Consider the following 20,028-nt stretch of genomic DNA (forward strand, 5'->3'; position numbering starts at 1 on the left):
CTCTTCAGGTGAGCCTCTGTGCAAGTGACTCACTTACAGGGCTTGTGATCACCAATGTCTCCAGACATTGCCAAATGTCCCCTGGTGGCCAAAATCAGTCCCATTTGAGAACTACTGGTTGAGAGTGACTAGTTTAGAGTGAAGAGCGAGCCACAGAGAGAGGAAAACCAGATGGGCTATTACATGGAGGTCAACTGAGAAATGAGAGTTAAGGATATAATTCCTCAGTGGTGTAAGAAAGAACACTGAATTTGTTCTGTGTCATGGTCTTTACTTTCCCACTGATTATGAGACCTCTAGTTAGTTGCTTTACCCTCCTGATCATGAATTAGTATGAGAATTAACCTTGTTATTGTTATTTTTTTAACTTGTGTACTTATTAGGTATCAGAGTTGTACTGGCATTTTACATGCATTATATGTATAAAAATCCTCTGTAAATTATAAAATTTTGTATAAGAGTACTGTGCTATCTGGTATGATTTCCTATTCACTTTTTTAAAAAATTTTTTAAGGTTTTATTTATTTCTTTATCAAGCACAAGCAGGGGGATTAGCAGGCAGAGGGAGAAGCAGGCTCCCTGCTGAGCAAGGAGTCCAATGCGGGACTGATCCCAGGACCCTGGGATCATGACTTGAGCTGAAGACAGATGCTTAACCGACTGAGCCACCCACCCATCCCTTTTTGTTCACTTCTTACCACTGCCTTTATCCCTTTTGATCTTTAAAACTTTTGGCAACTAGGAGCTTTATCTTTGTGCTTTTTGTGTGTGTGTGAATTTCACCAGGATTATAAACATTTCTAGGAATGATCACTTTTATCTAATTATTATATATAAACATAAAAGAGGTGGCTTAAAAATTACGTTAGGAATTAAAAAGTAGCTTTACTCATAGTGAGAAAATGAGATTTCTTATATTGAAATATACTTAGCAGGCAAAGTTCTAGGCATGTATCTATTCCATATATTGAATAACACTCTACAGATTTTTGGGAAACCCCATTGTTAACACTTCTCTATCCGGAAAAATAACTGTTTATTTTTTATCCTTCTGTTTCTTGTCCTTAAGTCAGTTCCCTCTAGTGAGTCAATTAATTTTTTTTTGTCCTTGTTTTAACTGCATTTACTTTTGTTTCTCCACTCTAATGCATTAGTCGGACATGGTTTCCCTCTATACTCAAATGTTTGCTGAATGAAGGAGTAAATTACAGAAGACATGTTATCTTTTTTCCAGCAGATTATCTGCTAAAATAATCAGTGACTCTAGTCTTCATTATAGATTTTCTCAATGTAAAATTGTTTGACCATCTATAGCTCTCAGAGTTTCTCCTTAATTTCTCCTGTGGATTGAATTGTGGGGGCAGGATTAAGTGAGGTGTTGGGTCCCATTGTGATGTAAATTCAGTGGACCTCCAGGGGAGTGGCTCTATAATGCTTTAAATATTTGCTTCAGCCCTAGAATTTACTGCAGTGATCCTAATACTTTGTTGTCTCTCTGGATTGTAGTGTTCAGCACCTGCTATCGCATACATGTCTGCTAGTGATTTGGGGGATCAGACTTTACTGCCTGTTCATGACTTAATTTTCAGATCATGGATTAAACCTGTCGTTCACTGTTGATATATAGTCCTGACCCTGCATACCTTTACTTTTCATTTTCTCCTCAGACGTAATTATAATCACATGGGTTTTGGGGGCGTTTTCTTAAACAATGAGAATACTGAATTTAGTGGAATTGTTTGCAATCACTATTATAAAATAATAGCTCATTCACAATTACTGCACCAGTTCTTCTTCAGTACTTGAGACCAAGTCTGATCCATTTCTCTTTTCTGTGGGTATTAAACTCTCTGTTCTAGGAAGCAGCCATCTATCCTGACCAAAACTTCCACTTTTCTCTGAAATGAGGTCTTCTCCTGTATTCTCTCTATATTCTACTAACATGTGTCTACCTTATTCACCATTATATCGCTGTCTACACAGGAGGCAAAAATTCACATGTTTTGAGCTGGTGAATGAAATGAATCTTAGGTTCTTGTGGTTGTTTGTGTTTTATGTAGATTAATGTTATTATCTGATCTGATTTTCTTTGTCTTTTCCCAGTGCCATTTCGCTTCCCATTAAGTACTGAATCTGAGGTTAGGAGAAACCATTTGAAGAGCCATCTGAAGATTATGGAAATCATTTCCCATAATCTTAAAGGAAAAGCCTCTTTGGCGGTGAGCTTATTGGAGAAAATGAGGAGAAATGATAAAGGCAATGGGAAGAAATATGGACATAGCAGAAATAGTAAAAAAGATACTTCCTGCCTGGGAGGGTGTCCAAGAAAAGAAAAAGTTTCCGTTCCTGTTTTGCCTTAGTCATGTTCTGCACAAAGAACAACGTTAAAATCGGAACAATTTTGGGAAATCTCATGGGCCTTCCATTGATTCATCTGGGGAGCTAGCCCAAAGCTCAGATCTGCTCTGTAGGGGCTTCCCTTTACTTCTTTCTTCGTTTTCATTTTCTGACCTGTCAGAATTCTCCAACTCCTTGCTAGAAGGATAGGACAGTATCTTAGTGCCCTTTTTCTTCATGTCATGCCAAATCTTACATTGGCCATTTTCATTTTGGAGGGCTTAAGAACAAACCTTTTGGGAAAACGGGGGAAACACTTTCTTGTCTGAACTGGAATATTTTTTTCCTGAACTTCAGACTATTCTATCCTGATTCTGGTTATCTCTATTACTATATTCAAGACTATCTTTGGCACCAATACTTGGAAACTTTATGCTTTCCCACAGGTTATTTTATAAAAATGCACTAATTAGCTTACTAATTTATCTATATCTTATTATTTCAAAATCTGGTTTCAGAGCTACCTCTCGGCCACAAGACATTTAGAGATCTAAATGATGGACATATCTTAATCCTAATGAGTACCCAAACTAGGTTTCGTTAAGAGGGCTAACCTGATCTCTTCATACCTCTAAAGACTGGAATGCTCCAAACCTCAGACCAAACCTCTTTCAACTTTAATGATAGATTAAGTGAAAAAATTTTTTTTTAATTTCTCACAGTTCTAGAGACTAGAATTCCAAGACCAGTGTGCTCTCAGGGTTGCTTTTTGGTAAGGCCTCTCTTCCTGGCTTATAGACAGCAGTCTTCTTACTATGCTGTCATATGGCCCTTCCTCTGTGCGTGCACATGGAGAGAGAGCGAGCTCTCTGTTGTCTCTTCCTCTTCTTATAAGGACACCAGTCAGGGTGGATTAGGGCCCTAGCCATGTGACCTTTCTACTCATTTTTTAAGGACAGCTTATCCAGTTCCATGACTTTAAATATTACCTTTATTTTCTTGATGACTCCGAAATATATGTCTCTAGCCCTTGCTTCTCCCTGAACTTCAGACTCATTTATGATTGTCTACTCAGTGTCTCTACGTGTATGTTATAGACCCCATAAACTAACAGGTCGAACACCAAACTTTTGATTCCCCCTAAATATGTGTCTCCTTGAGTGTTCCCTATCTCATTAAATCCAGTTACTCAGCTCAAAACTTTTTGAGTTTTTCCCCCGTATGCCGCATCAAGTCCTTCAGCAGGTTCTTGCTGATTCCCTTTAAAATACATCTCAAATATGTCCACATATCATTTCTTCCAGCATTGCCATTATATCCAAACCATCATCTTCTCTCACCTGGACCACTGCAATAGCCTCCTAATGGTCTCCTTGCTTTTACTCTTGCCCAGACCCCTCTTTAAAACATAAATTAGATTGTAATTCTCTGCTGCTTTAAATGATTTCTCGTCAGCCTAACTTGGCCCAGCTACCTCTCTGATTTCATCTTCTGTGAATAGCACTGTCACTCATTGCCCTCTAGCTACCCTGCCCTATAGCTTTCTTCAGTCCTCCCAGGCATATTCTGACCTTAGAGTTTTTGCAGTTGGTGTTCTCTGCCTCAAGTTCCCTTTCTCCAAATAATCCTGTGGCTTATTCAATAACTTCATTTGGGTCACATCACTCAAATGTCATCTCCTTGGAGAGGTCTTTTTATTTCTTTATTAGCCATTCTGTTTAAAACAGGATTCTCCTAAAAATCCCCATCCTTACGGTGTTTTATTTTTCTCTGTAGTTCTTACTGCTATCTGACATTATATCAAAACTATTTGCTTATCACCTGTGTCCACACTAGAATGCAAGCTCCCTGAGGTGAGGGTGGGCAAGGGCTTTGTCTGTTAGTACCTAGAACAGGGCCTGGCTCATACAAAATACTAAATATAGATTTGTGGAATGAATGAATGAATGAATGAATGAATATATGAGTAAGTGGCTGCACCTGTCCTTCGAAGAAAGATTCTGAAGGAATGCTGAAGCTCACTGGGCAGGATTCACAGTTCCCAAATCACTGCTCCAGTCTCCATGTGTTACCTACTGCAGCATGCATGCTTTCTTACTGTAAGCTGACACTTTCCCTTCAAATCCTTTCCAGCTTAAGTCCCTCTTTTACCTACTCTCACAGCTTGCACTTGATACCACCATCCTACGAAAGTGGTCTTTTTTTTTTTTTTTTAAAGATTTTATTTATTTATTTGACAGAAAGAGACCACAAGTAGGCAGAGACGCAGGCAGAGAGAGAGAGGAGGAAGTAGGCTCCCCGCCAAGCAGAGAGTCTGATGGGGGCTCGATCCCAGGACCCTGGGATCATGACCTGAGCCGAAGGCAGAGGCTTTAACCCACTGAGCCACCCAGGTGCCCCCTAAAGTGGTCATTTATAATTTGTTTTCTAGGATAATAAATGCCCAAATATAGAAATAGCAATTACTATTAGGACATGAGGACTAGATCATGATAATGGTACTGAGAGTAGAAAGTAAGGAAAAGAAATTTGAGACTTGGACAAATTAAATGCCAAAGTTCTGGGGGAACTTGCAAATATCTTGGAGACAATATCCTTATGAAATCATTGCAAATGGGAAAGGTAACAAAAGATTGTACTGGTGATAACTCACCTGGGCTCTAGTGCACTCCATCTAGTCTTGAGTCCAATCTGGGCACAAGATTTTTAGAAAGACAAAAAAATGTGTTCAGAGATGGCAGGTAGTATAGTGAACATATATCATATGAGCTATGGTTGAATAATAGTAACTGCAAGCATTTACTGTGTGCCAGGCATTATTCGAAATACTGTTTGTAAAAAGTTATTTAATGCTCATCCTTTGAGGTAGATGTAGATTTTACCCTATCATTTCAGACGAGGAAATAAAGTTATAGAGAGGTTAAGTAACTCCTACAAGGTCACACAGCTAGTAGGAGGTAGAGCCAATGCTGATTTCATTCTGATTCAGAGTCACTTTGTTACTATCTTTTAATATTTTAAAGTGTGCTATTGAGGAAAAATTGAGGTTATTATAGAAGTTCTTAGAAGGCAGTGTTAGCCTTTACCTCAAGCTCAACCGTCACCACCTCTTACTCAGTCTCCCTAGTGCCCCCAGTGTGTACTTCTATAATTGGACCAGTAATAGCACTTTATTACACTTATTTGCTTGTATGTAGAGATACTCTCTGTTAACCTATCTATCACCTATTTTGAGGATTATATTTTATTCTCTTTTGAGCCACTAAATTTAGTTTAGTGCTTAGCATAAAATCACATTTAGTTTTTGTTGAATGAAAAACATGAATAAATGATCTCTAAATCAATTAGAAGTGCCCAGTGGTAAGATAATGAGCTCCTGATCACTGGAGGTATTTAAGCAAGGACTGAATGCTTGAAAGATGCTTGAAGAGATGCTGTAGAAGGAACTTTCATGTCATTGTGGAAGATTAGAATAAGTTTCTTTCTAACTATGAATGATCTGATCCTATAATGGCTTAATTATGATTTTTTTCTTCAAACATTTAGTTAGCACTTACTGTGTGCCTGGCATTGTTTTAGGTGTTAAAGATACAAAGATACAAATGACCTAGCCGGTATCCATAAAGAGCTAGTAGTCAGTGGATAACTAAGAAAAAAAGATGCTCAAGGATATAGGTGTAAAGTTTTAGTAGATAAAAATAAATAGAAAAGGACAGATTTTAGAGATGTTTTGAATAAATGGGAGAGAAAAAGGTGTGACATAGGGGAGAAGTAGGTATGAAAGATGACCCTAAAATTGCTTGCCTGAGAAAGGAGAATTTAGAAGTAAAGACTATGTGTTATGTTGTTATGGGGGAATTCCCCAAAGGGAAATATCAGTGTTTGCCATCAAGGTGTCTTGCAGGGTTGGATGTAATTCAGTAGAGATTAACTTGTGAATATTTTGAAATTCTTGGAACAAATATTCTTCTCTTATTAGTCTCCCAAACGAATAATGATGATTACATCTTTCCTGCCATCTACCCCTTTTAGGGGCATTGACATTAAATGGACAGTCTATTAAGTCATGTGGGACCCTTCAGTTTCTGTTCCTATTCATGTGCCTGGAATCTGTAAACGTTGGGGAAATAGTAGTCTTTCTTTATATTAACCTGGTCCCTCATGCTGCTCATCCTTCACACATGTCTAAATATGTCTTGACACAGAATCATCCTTTCTAGCTGGGACACGTTTCCTAGGTAGGTGGGGAATTCCCCTGTTTTGTTTAAAATCATAGTTGTCTTTGAATTTGGCTAGCATGTTCATGATCAGTTTACTGACAATTGGTTTTTTTCTTCTTATACCATATGCTGTTCCGTGATTCATCTGCTTTAAGTCTGTTGCCTTGAAGGTGAAACAATTTCTTCCAGTGTTGATATTTCATAATCTTATAAAAAACAAGCATATGCATATGCATAGTCCTTTCAGAAGTTTTAAACATTTGGAGATGAATGAATTATGCTGCCACAAATGGAAAGGAGCAGTATCATAATGGTGATATCTAGTCATCTTTGTTAGGTGGTTGGGTGAACACCGATATTGATAAAGACTGGTACTTTACTGTGTTTATCTCTTTTTGAGAAATTGTTTACTTATTTATGAATATTAAAATTTAACATTTTACTTCAGTTGCTTTGATTTCCATGTATTTTAATTTTTACATTGACAAGATCTTTATTTGTAGAAGTGGGGTTTAAATTCCAAATAAATTGTAACATTCACTGTTTATATTGTAATGGTTGCATCTTTTCTGTATTTAATGTATAGCAATGACTATTCAAACTTTCAGAAATCTTTTAATTTCTGATATAAATAGTAGTCTTTCAAAGTATTTTAGTAGAGCACAGTACATTTCTGAATACAGTACAAAGCAGTTACTTCTTTATTGGTGTTTTCTAAGTGTTTCACTGGTTGGGCTTCTGATAAACATGGTCTAAATTCAGTTTCTGCACATAGCTTTAATCAAGTGCACTTACCATGTTGCATCATTTAGCCACATGTATCTATTCACTCAGAATTGCAATGCTTCTTTTCAGTAAAGAAAAACTCTTTATAATTTCATGGTATACATGCCCATGTAAATATCTTTATAATTTATATATTTAAGGAAAGATTTTTGAAAGACTCTAATTCTCAGTGCATCTCTCCCCTGCCCCTTTTCCTGGTTTTAGCTCCTCTTTGGTTCAGGTGTGCTGGTGTCCCTAAGCCTCTCTGGGCCACAGCTGGAAAAAGTGGTGATTGACAGAAGCCTGGTGGGAAAGCTCATCTCAGACTCCATCAGTGATGGTAATTACCCCCATGTGCCTACATTAACAGTGGGGCAGGAGAAATAGTGTGTCAACAGGTACACTAATTATTACCACTGGGGAGTTGCAAACACAAGTAATCGCTTATAATAGCATAGTTACAACCCCTGGGACCAATACAAGTTTTGACTAATATTTAATACAAAAATTTTCTTAAGTGTTAGGCTCATATTCTGAGTATTTTTTACTTTTTCCTTTGAAAAATGTGAATGTATTCTCAAAACAGGGTTTTTTTTAGTGTGTTCTTTTAAAATTAGTCCTTTATTGTTGACATTTCAAGTATTTTTCATTTTCAAATGAATTTTCTGTAAATAACCCAAATGTGCAACACAGCCACAAATTTAAAAAAAAAAAAAAAATCTGTGATTTGGCTAGTAGGAAGATCTGTTGTTACCAAAATCTATGAATACTAACTTTTGAGAGAATTTGGACAATATTTCTAAATATGTAAACCAATTCCAAATATACTAGATAAAGCTGGATCCTTTTAAGTATACCACAATCAGTATATAATTGCTACAAAGCAGGTAATAAAGGGGCACCTACATGGCACAGTCAGTAGGGTGTTCAACCCTTAGTTTTGTCTTGGGTTGTGATCTCAGAGTAGGAGATTGAGCCTGGTGTCTAGCCCTGAGTTGGGCTTCGTGCTTACCATGGAATCAGAGTTGGCTTGGGTTTCTCTCATCCTCTCTCTTTGCCCCTCCTCCCTGCTAACCCTCCCACACGTATGCAGGTGTGCACACACTCTATCTTTCCCTCTCTCTCTCCCTCTCTCTTTCTCACTGAAATAAATAAATAAATCTTTTTAAAAAACACATAAAAAAGGTTTTAAGCGAATTTTAAAAATAGGATACTGACATTTATTGAACCCTGAAAGGCTCTGAGATGCTGTGTCTACAATACTTACTTAATTAAAAAGAAACGTTTATGGTATAGTTATTTCCATTTTATAGATAAGGAAATTGAAGCTAAGACACTAAGAAACATGCCCATGAATGAGATACCAGGGAATAGCTTGAAAATAACCAAACTGAAATTGGAACCCAGGTTCTAGCTGCAGAGCCCATTTTCTCCCTGCTGTACTGTGCTGACTCCTGAAATTTTAAGGTTATGTTCTTTTATTGAAGGTAGAAAGGTTTAAGAAACAGGTTGCATTATCATTAGTGATTGAAGTTGTCAGCATCTTAACTGAATAATCAAAACAAATTGTGATCTAGTGGAAAGGACAGAGGTGAGACTATAAAAACCTTTCTTCTGCTGTCTGCTATCACTAGCTACCTCTGAATAACACAGACACAATTTCATCAACTTAGAGAAAAGCTTTTTGCAGGATGGCTATAATTGACAAAATTCTTGATAATAATAAGCTGAGGTTAGAATTGTAAGTGTGCCATTTCCTCTTCCTTACAGGAACATGGTGTCAAGGAAGCTTCCTATGGAAGAAGTTCCATTTTCATATGTATCATAATTGACCCCTTTGTTGACACCGCAAATAAAATAGTGGCTATGATGATTTTGTCATGTCCATGCTCCTCTATAAGAATTAAAAGGAGACTTCCAACACTATTCGTGTCTCAGAGATATCTCTTTTTACTTGTTTCTTTTATTTATACCCAAAATAATACACTCTCATGAGACCATGATAACAATGTGATTTCTTGGCAGCTCTCCAGACTCTCCTGTAATTGTGTAGATATACTGTTGGCTGCTGTTTGCATAGCCAGGGTGTGGAAGTAAAGAAAAATATATGAAACACTCAATAATTTCTTTATGGTAGGAACAATGTAAAACATTTCTCAAATTCCTGTTATACTAAGCTTTTATCAGTATTTTTTATAACATTAATAACCCTTTATGTAACTCAGGAGTATTAATTGTCTGCCTACTTGTGCATATTAGAAATAAAGCTGTAGAAATATTTTTGCTAATCTTAATTATTATATATTAATTACTGTAATGTGCATGTCGAGTGTAATATGCTTTATTTAATTCAACTTATATACCCTCAAAAAGAAGGTTCATTGATGAAAAATTTAAAAACAACAAAAAAAATACAGGACTGCCTGTGTAGCTTTTCAATTAAGCGTCTTACTTCTGCTCAGGACATGATCTCAGGGATCTGGGATCAAGCCCTGTTTTGGACTCATTGTTCAGTGGGGAGTCTGCGTTCCCCTCTCCTTTTCCCCTCCCCCTGCTTATGCATGTGGGCATGTGCACATTTGCGCTCTCTCTTAATAAATAAACAAACAAACAAATGTATGTACGTATGTGGAGAACACTGATCTGTATCCCCTAAAAAAGCAATTTATTCTCAGATGGTTCATATCATGTAAACACAAGATTAAAGGCTAAGTACAAATAAAAATTAAGTATTTTCATCTTTACCTTCAGGTATGAGATGGTCTTTATTTTATGCTTTTCTAGCCTTGGTTCATTTGGTGGTTGTCCCCAAACATCAGTGTTAGCATAAGATGGTATTAGGTAAAAAGGAAAGCATCAAATCCATGCATGACTAAATTGATGATTATTGGTTTTTTGTAATTTCTTTCTTTTTTTTTTTTTAAGATTTTATTTATTCATTTGACAGAGAGAGAAAGAGATCATAAGCAGAGAGGCAGGCAGAGGGAAATGGGGACGCAGGCTCCCCGCTGAGTAGAGAGCCCAATGTGGGGCTCAGTCCCAGGACGCTTGAGATCATGACCCAAGCCAAAGGCAGAGGCTTAACCCACTGAACCACCCAGGTGCCCCATTTGTAATTTCTTTAATATCCTTGTAAAATAATGATATTTAGGAGACTAGGTATTTTAATAGGTATTTATCTTCTGAGAGTAGCTTTTTGTAATATTTTAGTGAAAAAAATTTCACAATTCATTATCATTGTATTCTAATTTAGTATTTTATAAAATTATCAAATCTTTTTTGTTTTAGCTCTTCTCACAGACAACTTTATCATCTTATCATTTTTGGCACAAAACAAACTATGTTTTATTCAGTTTACCAAGAAGATGGGGTCTCCTGATACAAACAAAAGACTGGAAAAACTCTCAGCCTTGGATTATAAGGTAGCGATTTTAATTTATAGAGTTGTATTATTAGTTACTAAAGTATCACATGGATTGATATTATACTTATTATTCTTGAACATTTCTAGATTTCAGACAAACCAGAGTTAATTATGTGATTAAGGTTGATTCACTGAAAATAGTGACTATCCTACCTTTTCTTTTTTACTCTCCTTATGGGAGTCTAATAATGGCATTTTGGAGCAATTTATTTAGTTCTTTATGGAAATCAAGGATAGACATAGAGACAAGTTACACATTTGAAAATGGTTTTCTTGCTAAAGGCAGTATACACACCATTCTCATTTTTTCTGAAACCCCATATCATCTTTCTACGCAAGGATAGCTGCTCTGGCTTCCATTTCACAAGAAAAGAAAGAAGAAAGAAGGCACTTTCAGAGGTTAATAGAAAAGTGTAATAAACAAGGAGTGGGAAGACCCCTCACTCCCCACATACACACATGTATACCCAACTATAACTAGAGAAAAATGCAAAACGAATTCTCCTTCATATGTTCGTATCTGTCCCTTCACTAACTCCAGGTAATTTGTTTCCTTGTATCAGGGATTTTACATCTGTTAAGGCAGGATTTTTATTTTAAATGATGTGTTTAATATAAGTTTTGCCACATTACCTTTTAACTGCTTGGAAGGCATACTCTCTGCTAGGATGAGTATCTAATACATTTTCCAGGCTGTTTCAGTTCAAGGCCTCTTTTCAGCAATGACTTGTGTTTGCAAGATTGATCCAGCCTCTGTGACGTGGATTTGAGACAGTTCACTGTTCACTGGGAACAGAGCTGATATACAGCTTCCTTAAAAAAGATGCATACTTATGCCATACCCAGAGTATTTATCTATAATACGGGCAAAGATTTTTAGAAGTCAGCTTTGTGATTTGAAACTTTGTGTGTGATTTTGAGAAAGTAGTATTTAAGCTAACCTTTTGCCCTTTGGGATTATTTCTTACTATGATTGAGGTGGTAGTGATATGGGGACGATGTAATTTTCTTTGGTAGAAACATCATTTCTTATAAAAATAAGATTTTTGACATGGGATAAAAAAATTAAATGAGTTTTTCATTGTGGTAATGAACTGTAATTTGGTTTTATTTCCCAACCTTGTGGAGTTTCTGTAACATTTTGTATAATACTGATTTTCTTTAATTGGAGTTGGTGGTATTCGTGTATTGTATTTTGGTTAGTAAAAAAACTGGTATTAGCACTCTTAATGAGATGTTATTTTCCAGACTGACTGACTATAGATTTATTTGAAATGTTGCTTATTTACAAATGCTGGTCTTTAAAATGTACCAGTATGGGAAAAGTAAGTAAATTAATGAAATGCTCCAAAATGCATTAACTCAAACTATTAAACTATTTAACTGTATTTTCAGTGCTATTATATAAAATTTTGTAGGACTGGTTTCTCCATCTTAGGTGTGATGGATAGAAGCTACCCATTAATGAGCTCAGAGAGAAACTGTCAGGATGTCATCTTTTCTTATGAAAAGATGTGAAAAATAGACTTACTATATGGACTTTTACACTTTAAGGGAATTTCTTATTTGTTTATTCTTTCTGTCTTTGGATTTGAGGATAATATGGGCACTCACATCATTTCTATACATTGGAGAACTAACCTGCTTCCCTTTGGAAAAGCCCATCATGGATTTCATTTTTTTGTCCAGTATTTGAAATATAGATATTTAATACTTAGTAAAAACTACCATTTGTCTATTGGAAGGAGAATTTAAGAAACTTGTTCATTTTACTTGCCTTGTGGACTATCATGATAGAATACTGATGCCATTAAAACTCACAGGAAACAGGAAATTTCAGATAACATACATGATTTGCACTATATGAGGATTAAAAGTGTCAGTTTCTTAACTATTTTCTCATCTAGAAATTTGTAAGCAACATGTTTACATGGCAATAGGACATCAAAATAATGTATGTTAATTTGTAAGGACTTAACAATTCCATTATGGTATTTATCTCAAGAAAATACATAGTTAAAATAATGATATTGAAAGCATAACTATAAGAATTTGCCTGAGGGTTTTGCACTTCAAAGCCTAAAGTACATCTTTGTTGTCTGTAATTGCCCATTTGGATTTTAAAACAAAGAAATAATGTGGAATATTTATAATTCTGCTTTTCTTTACATAGTACCGTAAGTTAATTCTTTCAGATTGAAATAATTTTGGCAAAGAAAATTGCAAGGTAAAAATCCTGAAACTGTTGACCTTTAACAAGTTTTCCAGTCTACATTTTGAAAATCCAATTCAATTTATTTAACAGGAAAGGGACAGTGCAAGGAGTTAAATGTTTACCATAAGAGAACAACACTGGTAATTACTTTGATTTCAGTTCCTTTTGATGTGCATTCAGAGGATGAAGAGGTCAATAATATTATGGCCATGCAAATAGAAAAGGGTTCCTTTTGACCATATTAAAAAAAATAGCAGAGGATTATTAAAGCATTAACCTTGATTTTAATGGCCTTGGTTGAGTGGTGAGATCACAATTTGGATGAGCCTGATTATTTACTAAATACAATACATAAATGCAACGGGTTCTTAACACCCATTGCACTCTGGCATTATCGCATTACTGCCATCCTTTGTTGCCTTGCAGACAGGAATATGAAAGCAATCTGTCATGTAGTGAGACTGGCTCCAGAAGCATTTCTCTGATAAGAAGACCCCCTGCCCTTTGCTAGTGTCTGGTCCAGTAGGCTTAGCCATGCGCTTAATCCCCAGAAAGTGGTTCGATTATTGCTGACCAGCAATGGCAAGATAGTTTTTTTTTTTCTTCCAAGCTATCAACCTTCCATTAATTCCTTAAGCAGAAATACGGTGCAATCTATATTTCCTTGGCATGTGTCACCCAGATGGTGCTGTGCTTATGTTTTCAAATAACCATGTTCCAAAATAACATAGTTTGAATAATAAATTCTACAAATCCTTCCTAAGAAAGAGAAGCATAATTCTCAGAAGCTGCATAAACTTTTACGCATGATGCTGTGACTTATCCCTTTATTCAGAATGCATGTCTCATATATTCTAAAAAAAAAAAAAAAAAAGTGATATTTGCCTCAAGTTGTTTTTCCTTTTATTGTTGTCAGTCATTGTTAATATGTTATGTCTTAAACAGTAGTCAGATACTCTTGGTCAGCAGTACTAAACTTGTCATTTAATACAGCTGGTCTTAAATCCTATGTGTAGGTCGATGCTGTCAAGCAGCCATGACTGTACATTTTGGTATTGATTGGGATTGCTACAGCCAATTCCTCCCTAACTCACATTTCTCCTTTTCCTTTCCTCTGCTAAAAATGGGGAGAATTTTGAACATATGTCTTTTTTATATATGTGTCAAAAGAATTTGGTAAATTCTGACACCTCCTTAAGCACATGTTTAGCATGCATATTTACTTGCATTTATCTACATTTACAGATGCTTTAATTTTTGTAATACTGTGAGGATTTTGCATTAAAAATTATTTTTGCATGCTTTTTTTCCTTAATCATTAGATTTCCTATTACGAGATACCTGGCCCAGTAAACAGGACAATAGAACGTCATCTCGCTATCAATTGTGTTCAGGATATAGTTGCTTGCTGGTGGCCACTGATCAGTGATGATGCTTGGCCTTGGGCTCCCATTTCTCCTGAGAAGGACAGAGCCAATCTGCTGCTCCTAGGTTATGCTGAAGGAAGACTGGAGGTAAATTTAAAGCAAATATATACATTTTGTTGAAGAGCAAATAAAATAGGATTCTAAAGTTTTTCTATTCTGAAATAAAGATGAATACTTTTTAAAACCTATAATTTGTTTTCCTAAATTCTCAAAGGAGGAAATTACATATAAAGTGGGATCCTTAGAAGTGTCATATTTATAAAGTAAACAGACAATTCCAGGGCTGGCCTGAATCTCACAGTGATTAAGAACAAAGTCTTCTGGGTTCAAATCCTACCTCTGCCACTACCCAGCTCTCTGTCCTTGAGCAAGCTATTAAACTCTGTGCACTGTGGTTTCATTATTTGAAAAATAGAGTTAATGAAGATAAGTTAATACATGAATTTAGAGCAATACCTACATATAGTAAACTCTCAGACATGGATCACTGTTGTGATTCTTGTTGTTATCATTTTTAGTACTGTCATTACTATTTGCCTATAATTTCATGCCTGCCAAAGCTATGTTATCTGTCACCTTCTTTATACTTCAGTCATTGAATCAGCAAACATTAAACAAATGCTTATTTTGTGGAATACTCTGTGGTACCAAAACATAGCTGAGGCAAGAATTTATGAGGGCTGTAGAGCAATGGCCTTCTCAGTATCCTACCTTGGAAGGAACACCACAAGGGTTAATCTGGGGTGGGATGAGGGTGGGGGGAGTATTTCATCCCATGTGTTCCCGACAGTGATTCCATCATCATTCATTATTGTGAACCTATGGGTAATTCCACCTTGTACTAGTACTTTGAGTATGGAATTCTGTTTTTCTTTTTTATAATTGAAAACAAAAGCAACCCTTCCTGTTTCTTTTTTAAGTTTTTGTCTGAGTAAAATATAGACAGTCCCAACTCGTAGATGGTTTGACTTAGGATTTTCAACTTGGCCATGGTGCGAAAGCAGTACATGTTCAGTAGAAGTCATACTTTGAATATTGAATTTTGGTTTTTTCCCAGTCTAGTGAGCTGTGATAGGATACTCTCCCATAATGCTGGGCAGTGGCATTCAACCTCAGTGCCTAGTCAGACATGCAGTCATGAAGATAAATAACTGTTACCCTTACAACCATTCTGTACTCATACAACTATTCTGTTTTTTGCTTCCAGTACAGTATTCAACAAATTACATGATATATTCAACACTTTATTACAAAGTATGCTTTGTGTTGGATGATTTTTCCCAATTGTATACACTAATTTACGTTTCTGAGCATGTTTAAGGTAGACTAGGCTAAGCTGTGATGTCTCATAGGTTAGGTGTATTAAATGCATTTTCAACTTAGGATATTTTCTCCCCCCCCCCCCAATTTTTTTTTTTTTTAACAGAGAAACAGTACAAATTGGGGGGAGGCAGGCAGAGGGAGAAGCAGGCTTCCCACTGAGCAGGGAACCCAATGCGGGGCTCAATCCCAGGACGCTGGGATCATGACCTGAGCCAAAGGCAGACACTTAATGACTGAGCCACCCAGGCACCCCTCAACTTAGGATATTTTCAACTTATTGTGGGTTTACTGGGATTTGACTTTATTATTAGACAAAAAAGACTCTTTCCATATTTTCTCTAAATCTACTATTAGGCTTTAATTCTGAGATATGAGCAAGTCCAAGTTTTTTCTATCTCCACCTGCCTTTTCTGGTATTAGAAACTTTCAGACTGTCTTTTAAGACTGTAGGGTCATTTTTAATTAATTAATTAACCTTTTTCTGGAACTTTTCCATAATACTGTATGTGTTTATGTACACATACATAATACTGTATGTGTGGATTTGTGAGGCTAAGGAAGTGCTTTGTTCCTATGCACTTGCTTTGCATGCTCATGCTTTATTGATCTTAGGTTCAGAGGCTAATTGAGTAAAAGACTTCATCAAAATGATTGTAATGAAGCTAATTAGAATTCTATCAAGTGTTCTGCCTCATAATAAAAGGTAAAAATTAGTTATACTTTACATAAATTACCTATATTTGAAATGAGTATATAACATGAAATTAGGAGTGTTCTAAAGAGTATACATATGGCCTACATACCTTATCTCCTGGTGTCATCTAGATCACCAACTAGGTTTGTCCACTTGGAATTGGACAAACCTAGTTTACCTGTTGGTTGGACCGTATACATACTAATTGTGAAACCTTAGTCAAGTTTACTCCCTGTAAGCTTCTGCCTGCTCTTAGCTAATTTTGAGAACTCTCTGATTTCAGTTTTCTGTATTTTAAAATGATGAATTTCAACCAGATAGGTCACCTTCAGGTCTGTGACAGCTCTAAAAAGTGCTTATCTGGATTCTGAAGCTACAGGTTTGATTTAGCCATTGCTTACTCCAAAGCCTTTAGTAGATATGAAACTAAACTTAGCCTTAGCACTGAAAGCCCACCTTGACTGGCCCTGACCTACCTTTCCAGTGGTATTTCCTCATACAAACCTATGTTCTAGCCAACTCGTTTACTCACTGACTCTTATTTTCCATGTCCTGCCTGTACACATTACTGGTATTTCTACCTGAAAAGCTCTTCCTTCTGTTTCCATATCATTCAACAACTACTGAACATGACCATGGAGTAAACACTGTATTTCATTCCAGGGGATATGAATACAAAAATATTCCTGCCTGCAGGGATCCTAGTGTCCACCAATGAGAGACAAATAGGAAAATGTGTAAGTGCACTAAAGCATTAAATGATGCTGTGGATAGAGGATGTGCAAGCTACAGTAGGAGCCAGTGGGGAATGATTGATTCTACTTAGGGACATAATCAGGAGGAAACATTAAAGAGGCTTTACAATTCGCTCAAACATGAGATTGGCAAACAGTTTTACTTGCTTTTACTCTCCTTTCTAAGTTCCATATAAAGGTTGTACTAGCCCTCTGGAGTGATTTGGCTAGCTTTTCCTTTTTCTCCTCTTTGAAACAGTACCAAAATGAATTATCTGACATTTGAGCATTTGCTAAAACTCACCTACAAAATTGCTTGGGTGTGGTATCTTAAAGGAAGGTAGATTTTTACATAACAGATTCCAGTTTTAAGGGCTGGGTTTTTTGTTTCGTTTTGTTTTGGTCCCCCCCCCCCCAGGATTCTGTTTTTTTCTTGAAGTCATTTTCCTGAATTTGTTTTTCTGGAAAATTATCCGTTTTATATAAGTGTTTTTGAATAGATTTTTATAAAGTTGTATATGATACTTGCACATGACTTTTAGTTATTCATCACTGATTGCATAGTTAATGCCCCTCTTTTCAATCCTACTGTATTAAGATAGAAAAATTCCTTTTTTTCGCAAGAGTAGCTTTTTCTTGGATTTGGCCCTTCCAATCATTCTATCAAAGTTAACCTTTTAGAAAAATTTGTGAAGATTACTTTTGCAGAACCTCATGTGAATTTCTGTATGTAAAAGGTGAATGTCTTTGGAAGAAATCTCTAGGGAAATAACTCTTTCTCTTTTTCATATGTGAAGACATAATTTTTAACTATGAATTAATTGTAGCACATTTTTTAGAATATCATGAACGAAAACCACTAGTCTATATTCAAGCATATGTCTTTAATTTTTTTCCCCTGGCCACCAACAGACTTCTTGAACTAATCATCAGAATAAATGATACAATCTACTCTTAAACTCTAAAATTCAAACTAAAAAAGTAGCAACCTCATAGAGAAGAAATTTAATCTTTGCATATGTTAAGCTGTAGAATTTTTAAAAAGCATCTCCCAGCCAAGTTCAATCAGAAAATATAATAAGCTTTTAGTTGGAAAGTGGCAAGATCCTACAGTAGTGGTTCCTAGCCTTGGCTAGAATCACCTGCAGAGCTTTTACAAAGGGGCCCACCCAGAGCAGTTAAATCAGAATATCCAGAGGGAGAGGAGGCACCAGTATTCTTTAACAAGTTCCCTAGGTGATGCTCATGTGCACCTACATTGAGAAACACTGCTTTACAACAAACTAAAAAAAAAAAAAAATTAAAGCCATCATTTTTGCATACAGACCATGGAAAGGATAAAGCCCACATACTGAATCAAATGAGAGTTTTAACAGTAGATTCTAAGTAGAAAATTGGCTTACCAAGCAGCTAAAAAAAAAAAGGAAAACAAAGGAAACATAGAAATAAGCCCTCAGTGACTGAATTATCTGTCTTTCAGAGGAGGAACATTTTTAAATATATTTTATGGATATTAGAAAACTCCTGGTCTAATTTCACACCACAGAGCTCTAAACAACAGCACATATCTTAATTAGAAGCATAAAGCAGAGAGAGGTATGTAGTCTAGAGAAAAAAATTTATTTTGAAAAATATATAATAGATAGTATATAGAAAAAATTTTTTATCAGTAAATTCATTTAAAAACAGTTTTTAATGGTGTATGTGTGGATTATCATATATAACATGGTAATCATTTTTATTTAAGTTCCACATACTTTTTATTCTTTCCTTTTTGGAAAGTTTTAACCATCATCAACAGAACTATTTAATTCATTTACTTTGTCAAAAATGTGGACAACGGGAGAAGAGAAGGAAGTTGAGGGAAATTGGAAGGGGAGGCGAACCATAAGACTATGGACTCTGAAAAACAAGCTGAGGGGGCCAGGGGTGGGAGGTTGGGGAACCAGGTGGTGGGTAATAGGGAGGGCACATATTGCATGGAGCACTGGGTGTTGTGCAAAAACAATGAATACTGTTACTCTGAAAAAATAAATAAATTTTAAAAAATGTGGACAACATAACTTATTCTTCCCTTACCTTTGAATTTGAACAAGAATTTTAACTTTTCAGCTGAATGCATTAGATAATGCTTTCTGAGTATGGTAGTAATTTCAAGGTATATTTCTCAGAATAGATCACCTCAATTTGTTTATCAGATTAATCAAAAACATATGAGCAGGGTTATTAAACTTTAAAACATGTTGTCAGGGGTAGGGAAATAAAACCTCACAAAGATAACTGTTTTCCTCTAAAATTTAAAAACCATTTTGCAATGATTTAGATAGAGGAGCAACAACTAATAGAAAAGTAGAAGTGTAACGAACTTTTGATATAGCATAATTCGATTAAAGAAGTATTCAAAAAGTATTACACATGCATTCAACTGAAAGCCAAAATATTTAAGAAACATCTCTTCCAAAGAAATGTATGTATTATGTTAGCTTCCATGAAAACCAGGTAACAAAGATTTTATATTCTAGGCATAATAGCTGTTAAAAAGTCTCTTTATTATAAAACATGCATAAAGAAAACCACACGAAATAAATGTATAGTTTAACGAACTATTATGAAGGAATTAAACCTGGAACCACACTCAGGTCAAGAAGAGGAACTTTGCCAGCACCCAGAAATAATACTATTATGTTCTATCATGATTTCAATCCCCTCCTGGTCCCCAAAAGTAACCTCTGTCATGACTTTCCATGACTTTCTTATATATCTGTGTAATTTTTTTCATCCTAATGCATCTCCCAACACTTTAGTTCAATAATATCCATATAAAACACTTCAGTGTGGGCTGCCTCAGTGGCTCAGTCACTTAAGCGACTGTGTTCGGCTCAGGTCATG

General features: G+C 35.8%; 1 protein-coding gene across 10 annotated transcripts in view; it reads left to right on the top strand.

The window, feature by feature from the left end:
- LOC123925775 (WD repeat containing planar cell polarity effector) overlaps positions 1 to 20,028 on the top strand; it is a 473,517-nt gene that overhangs the window by 149,770 nt on the left and 303,719 nt on the right. For all 10 annotated transcript variants that reach the window (XM_045979285.1, XM_045979289.1, XM_045979283.1 and 7 more), the window contains 3 exons: positions 7,548 to 7,662; positions 10,611 to 10,744; positions 14,284 to 14,475. In XM_045979285.1, the coding sequence (XP_045835241.1) occupies positions 7,548 to 7,662; positions 10,611 to 10,744; positions 14,284 to 14,475 (441 nt within the window). The remainder of the gene's footprint in view (positions 1 to 7,547; positions 7,663 to 10,610; positions 10,745 to 14,283; positions 14,476 to 20,028) is intronic.

Source organism: Meles meles, chromosome 15 (assembly GCF_922984935.1).
Source record: "Meles meles chromosome 15, mMelMel3.1 paternal haplotype, whole genome shotgun sequence".
Lineage (NCBI taxonomy): Eukaryota > Metazoa > Chordata > Mammalia > Carnivora > Mustelidae > Meles > Meles meles.